Source organism: Hyalella azteca, unplaced genomic scaffold (assembly GCF_000764305.2).
Source record: "Hyalella azteca isolate HAZT.00-mixed unplaced genomic scaffold, Hazt_2.0.2 contig5386, whole genome shotgun sequence".
In the NCBI taxonomy this organism is placed as follows: domain Eukaryota; kingdom Metazoa; phylum Arthropoda; class Malacostraca; order Amphipoda; family Hyalellidae; genus Hyalella; species Hyalella azteca.
In genome coordinates, this window is record NW_025935579.1 from 1,346,333 (window position 1) to 1,352,562 (window position 6,230).

At 35.0% G+C, this 6,230-nt stretch overlaps 1 protein-coding gene across 1 annotated transcript; it reads right to left on the bottom strand.

Moving 5' to 3' along the window:
- Positions 1-91: 91 nt before the first annotated feature.
- Positions 92-5,728, bottom strand: LOC108668970 (ER membrane protein complex subunit 2). Its single transcript, XM_018156249.2, has 8 exons — positions 5,553-5,728; positions 4,437-4,550; positions 3,867-4,017; positions 2,902-3,045; positions 2,327-2,483; positions 1,735-1,830; positions 1,340-1,437; positions 92-757 (listed from the first exon to the last, which is right to left on the bottom strand). Exons 1-8 carry the CDS (start codon positions 5,572-5,574, stop codon positions 655-657), a joined length of 885 nt encoding a protein of 294 aa, XP_018011738.1. The 5' UTR covers positions 5,575-5,728; the 3' UTR covers positions 92-654.
- Positions 5,729-6,230: the final 502 nt, after the last annotated feature.

A 6,230-nucleotide genomic window follows, 5' to 3' on the forward strand; every position in this document is an offset into this window, starting at 1 on the left:
GTTTCACGCGTTATTTTATAGTACAAATGTTGTTTTAACACCTGAAAAAACTGAAATGGCTCGACTCCGAAATGATAAAGAAACTACCGTACCCGTTCATACTCATTTTGAATGTCAACAGTAGGTGAATAATAATAAAACATACACATCATTGCAATTAATAAACCCCATTCAAAAGACACAAAATGATGATATTCAATCATATAATCTCAAACGAAATACTTGAAGCCTTGTAGATTTCCCACCTGATTCGTGGAGACCAATTGAGGTGTTCAATTGAATCTTGTCTAGGACTCTTCGTTAATATTATACCCATTTTCATTGATTAATATTTGTCTCCTGCACAATGGAATTCAAAGCTTCCAAGTGACCGTAACGCTTCTGACTAGAAGACTATATCTTGCCAGGGTAAAATTCCTACCTATTAGTTAATGGAAATTATTATAACCAGTTATTCCCTATAAAAAGTTACATACAGTTGAACATCATTAAAAATTATTCAATTTATTCCGAGTGACAATTAGCCGAGATAATTAAAGTATAAGATACTTGACTTCTCAAATAGCAAGGAATATGTTACACGCGGTCGCACCCAAACAATTAACGCTAAGATTGCCTATGGAGATTGCAGACAAACGTAGTGCATCTCGGCACTCAGGGCCGCGACGTTTTCTCTCCTCCCACCGTCAGCGCTGATAAACTTTCCACTAAATTTTGATCACCGTGTGTGGATGCAGGGGAGCTCAGGGCAGCGTACCTGTGGGTTGGCCACCAAAACGTTACCTTGTTACATAAATTAAAATGTAAACCATAGCACCCTGTTTCATGCATGTATGATATGTGTCTAAATTAGATAATAGTGATGCTTTACCCCCACATTCTTCATAAGAATTGTAAAGTTACACACGAGTTATTGACCCCCAGTACAGGAAGCAATGTACGGGTAGTGCAAAATGAGGTCGCAAGAATTGCCATGCCGCCCTCGTCGAACCTGTTTCTTTCTAACAATCATGCAAACGCTTCTATAATATAAGGTGTCCTAAAATGTGTTTGTTACTATATGTAATTCATTTACCACAGTCCCTTTTCCCTAGACTTGAAATTAAATAGTATAAAAGAATATTTTTCGAGATTCTTTTGGGTAATAATCTGTGTCTAGGATGATGATCACAGGTCGTATAAATATGTCCAAGCAGAAGATAACCTTGATTTATCTGGAACTCTGATCTTATCTTCCCTTAAAATCTACGTGTTGGAATTAATTTGATTTTACTCGCTAACTGAGGCTCCAGAATGATTTTGGTTCAAGGAATATCGTGCTGAGGATAACTTTACTGACCTCTGCTTGATAAGCTGCGAAGCATACTCAGCAACTCTGATGGCTTCTTTCTTCTTCTGAACCGTTGTTTTGGGTGATGATGCTATCTGCTCGCAGCTCTGCACAGAAACAAGTTTCTCATTTCATTGCGTACATTAAAAACATTAGATTGATAATCGGTATCTTTCAAGCTTGCAATAATAAATGCTCAAACTAATCAGCATAGGGTTTTATTACAGTTTAAAACAGTATCCTATCTATCATTGGTTAGAAAGGAATAATTGAGTTTCTAAGGAGGCATGTTTTTTACCACTCAGTTTAGATTATTTACCTTAGCTAAGTTAGCTTTCCAAGTAGAAAAAAATTTAGATGTTTCGCAAAGCCTCCTCAATTATGAATGAACTTTGAAAACTTACCAACTGCAGCCCAAAGAGAGCTCGTATGTTTTTAGGGTTGAGTTTGACGGCTTGACCGAAGTAGGTTTTAGCAATCTCCATGTTCTCCAAACCTCCCTGCAAGTATAGTAGAAATAACTATAACAGACCTGCAAAATATCTCAATTATAAAATTTGACACCAGCATATCTGTCTGCCCCATCTCATAAATTAACTGCACTGTAATAAAAAACAACATATGACTGATGCTCCCACAAGGACAAATATATATACATACATGAAATCTTGAGTGAACGATCTGGAGTAACACACCTACAAGTGAAAATATAGTCTCAAGTATTAATTTGTAACTTCCATGTATGTCACAATACTTAAGAAGAATTGACATAAATTTTAGATCTTGAATTATCCAGAGATGGAATAATTTCCTGGAAGCAGCAGCATTTTTTTCTGCATATTTGGTGTCACAAAATGTCGACTATTATCGTCACTTCAAACTTATACTTGTACAACAGACGTTTTACCCTGGGCGAGCTATTTGCTTTGAACAACAATAATTGTCTCAATCTCAGATATTTTTAATGGCCAAAATAGAAATTGAAACGTAGCAAACCTGTGTGTATTTGACTTCAGCGTAGCGCGTGTAGTAAATAGCATTGTGAGGGTTGGACATGAGAAGCTCCTCCATGCAAAAGGCAGCTTTGGCATAATCACCCTCCTTCAGATACAAGTCCAGAAGCTCCTGCCATGCTTCCCAATCCGACATGAACCTGTAATTGCAAGAATAATATTATTCCTAAATACAATCAAGTGCAGGAGAAGGATATAATGAATTATATACCAATACAATAGCAGAAATAAATACAGGTAAATTAAATGACAGTTTAGTCTACCCTGATAGCAAGCACAGCATAAGAAACAACATGAATCCTCAATAAAGAGGAAGAGGCAAAAAATTCAAATGTGAAAGATGCGGTATAAATAACTATGAAAATAATCTGGTGATTTCAAACTGTGGACCAGCAATTTTGATTCAGATTTTCTCCATTGATATTTCAAGGTCATTGTGCAAGCTGTGCTTGAACCTTTCGTACTAATAGCAAATTCCTGCACAAATTAATTGGAGTAATAAAAGTTGAACGATAGAAATTTATATCTAAATTGAACAATTTGGATGTCTCCACTAACAATTGAAGATATTCATTGAGCTCCTTGATGGCATCAACATAACGGCGCTGTCCTCTGAGAACAGCAATACGGCGCTTCCGAGCTGTAGAGTTGGTTTCATCCTCACGCACGATACGCTCATATATTTGGAGGGCATCATCAAATCTTGAGATTTGTAGGAAGAAAGGAAAAATTAATCAATTCTATGTGTGTGTTTGAGTTACTTGAGTAGTATGCATATCTAGGAAAGTCCATTAATATATTTGATGAAGCAATTCTGTATGACTGACTCTTAATATCCTAAATTAGGCAAATTAAGAAAATAATTATCATTGTATAGGTAGTTCTATTACTACCATATTCAACATTTATTTAATTGAAAGGCTTTGTTGCCATTGCTGTGAATTGAACATTTCTTTTTATAACTATTCACAGTTAAAAACAGGTAAGCTTGTAGCTGAATTCAAGCTTACTACACACACATGCTTGGCACAAATTTTTGCCAAGCTACTTATAAAAACTCAACCTTTGAAAATTTTATTAATCCAATTTTAGAGGCATGATGAAATACTTAAATGAATTTATTAGCGCTTAAAGCGATATGCAAAAATTACATAGCAACAAAACAATAAATTACAAATGCATCCTGAAACAAATGCTCATCTCAACAAGAACTTGTATGAAATAAGGATGCTAACTTCACTTTCTAACAATATTTTTTATCCAATATTGTCTACAAAAACAGAATATACCATTTTTTAATCCAATATTGTCATCAAAAACAGAATATACCATTTGCCAGCATTTCCCAAACGGAAACTTTTCTATAATTTGGACAAATTGTAAGCAATAATATGCCCAAAACAATGGTTGTTTTAAAGCAAAGGAACTAGTGAAAGTAGTAGCTTCATGAGATGTTACCACTTAAAGCTAGATGAGATGTAAAGAGTTATAGCTTCATGAGATATTAACACTTATATAAGTACTTCTCCAAAGCTTCAAGCCGCATTCCTTTCAGCTTTGCAACTCTCAGTGAGTTAGGAAACTTTTTTGCCAGAGAGTGCAGACATTGGTCTGCTATATCCATGCGGTTGCAGTCCAATGCTGCCACAAACACTTGCTCTTCTACCATCCATCCTGCTCATTGATGTCGTTTTTTAATCACAAGTATTGCTACCTATGAGCATTTTTGGAGAAAAATTGTACAGCACAGACAGGAATAAATAAATATGCTACTGTAAGAACAAAAAATCAAGTTGTTTCTATGTCATGCTCAAGAATAGGTATGAATGTAGCAAAATGACACAACTGAATCTTTAAAAATGCTGTGTGCACAAAATGACATTCAATTCAAAAGTCAAGGGAAATAGTAGGTAAAATTCTGTCAGCAGCATAATCACTATGTTTACTGCAATAGTTACATTGCCAGCAAGTTAGCCATTCCAATGAAACTTCACCAATAGCTTTTAACCTTAACAAACCTCATTGTTTTTCAATATTTGGCAAGGGATCCTAGCATAATTCAAGTAAATAAGTTAATGGGGTCAGATACTCACTCTCATCACCAAGTTTATTTTTGTTATGTTGTAGACAGTAAGTCCATCTGTCAACAACCTCCTCACTCTGTCGGCTGTTGTCCTCACGCCACTTGCGAAGCTCATCTCTCACCTCTACTTGGACAGGAAGAACAAAACTGACAGTAATTTATATTTCATGAATGCAATGAGAATGATCATTAAGTAAACATTAATTACTCAATGTCAACTGTTATAAATGTGATGGCTAGTTACCTCAACCAACAAACAATTTTTCTATAATGATGCAAACCTTAACAATATATAATGTTCAAAGTAAATGTTGCTATTAGGCCAATTCAAAAATTTTCAGCTTAGGAATGGTTAGAATCAATATAATTTTTACAAAAAATTACTGGCATAATTGTTATTCAATGCCTTTTTTTCAGTTATTCAGTAAGTTAAAATACTTTTGAGGCCAGCCAATATTGAATGTTGAAATTTTTGTAAAAACTGCAGGTAAAAATTTGTCATTATATCCAATTACTATATATTGCATTTATGGCCAATCTATGACAAATTTTGTGAAAAATAATAAAAATTCTAGAAGGTTATTATGTTTCTCCACACAAACAGCCAAAATTGCCAGTGCTTTGACAATTTACCAATTCCCAAGAGCCTTGACTAATATTGGTTTTAAAAATTTGGCAAAATTGCATTTTTTCCCCACAATTTTCCAAAACCAATTTATCCATGAAATGATCATTCTAACCATGATGTTTCTGAACATATCTGCTTCATATGGAAGATTGGCAATGATTTGCAACAAAAAATGGATCAGTACTCACTGCAATGAGTGACAGAGAGCACATTTTCTCATCCGTCCATCACTTCATGTTTTGGACGGACATCACGGATGGTTGGACATGACTAGCACAATTGCTCTTTTTAGCACATTTTCTCATTTATGGAAAAAATGCACTATTGTGCTCGCCATGTCCGTCTGTCTGTCTGCCCGTCCATCTGTCAGTGACCTCAAGTTTTTGTTGACGAGAAAATGCGCTCTGTCACTGACTGCTGTGAGTACTGAGCTATATTTTTTTCCATAAATGAGAAAATGCACTAAAAGAGTTTTTTTTTTAAACTTAGTTCACTCACCTTCAAATTTGAGACCAATCATGGCAGTTAACAAGGTAGTTTATAACTGTAATTATGATAGATTATAGATAATATTTTAGTATAGTACACTCTTCCTTAATTTCATTAATGTTTCAATGCTTCAAAAGTAATGTATTAGCTCAAGTCAGTAGCAAAGCATGGCCATGGGGCAAAAACTGGAAGGGAAAACATGTCATGAAAAACAACTGATATGTCACAAATGTAAAATTTAAACTAACTCTTGAGCAAGCTCTGGAGCCAATGTCCATCCTTAACATGCAATTGTCCATCCTTAACATGCAATAGCTATTAACCCGTCTTGCAGCTATGCATGTAAGTTTGACCAATTCTGCACTTGCTTGGCTTACTTCATCCCCACCTAAGTACAAACCCATCATCGCCCTAACTTTGTTACCTAGTCAAAAGTAAGTTGACATTTATAACAGAAGGTCAACTGCTATAACTGTGAACAGTTACTACCTCAACCAACAAATAATTTTATATAATGATGCAAACCTCAAAAATATGCTGCCTAGCATGTTTGTAACTTGCCTATGACAAGGAATATTAATGAACCAATTGTAACCTCTGGCATTGCTGCTCTCCAACACACCCTGACTTCTCAAACATTCTATTCATGATAATCCTGTAAACTAAAAATTGTTCATATTAAATATA

Bases quoted from the DNA above. Each gene is read 5' to 3' on its own strand.
- LOC108668970 (XM_018156249.2), bottom strand. From the start codon at position 5,574: ATGATTGGTCTCAAATTTGAAG. The intron at 4,018-4,436 runs GTGAGTATCTGA...ATCAATGAGCAG, and splicing joins AAATAAACTTGGTGATGAGA to GATGGATGGTAGAAGAGCAA. The intron at 3,046-3,866 runs GTACTTATATAA...ACAAATCTCAAG, and splicing joins CGGCTTGAAGCTTTGGAGAA to ATTTGATGATGCCCTCCAAA.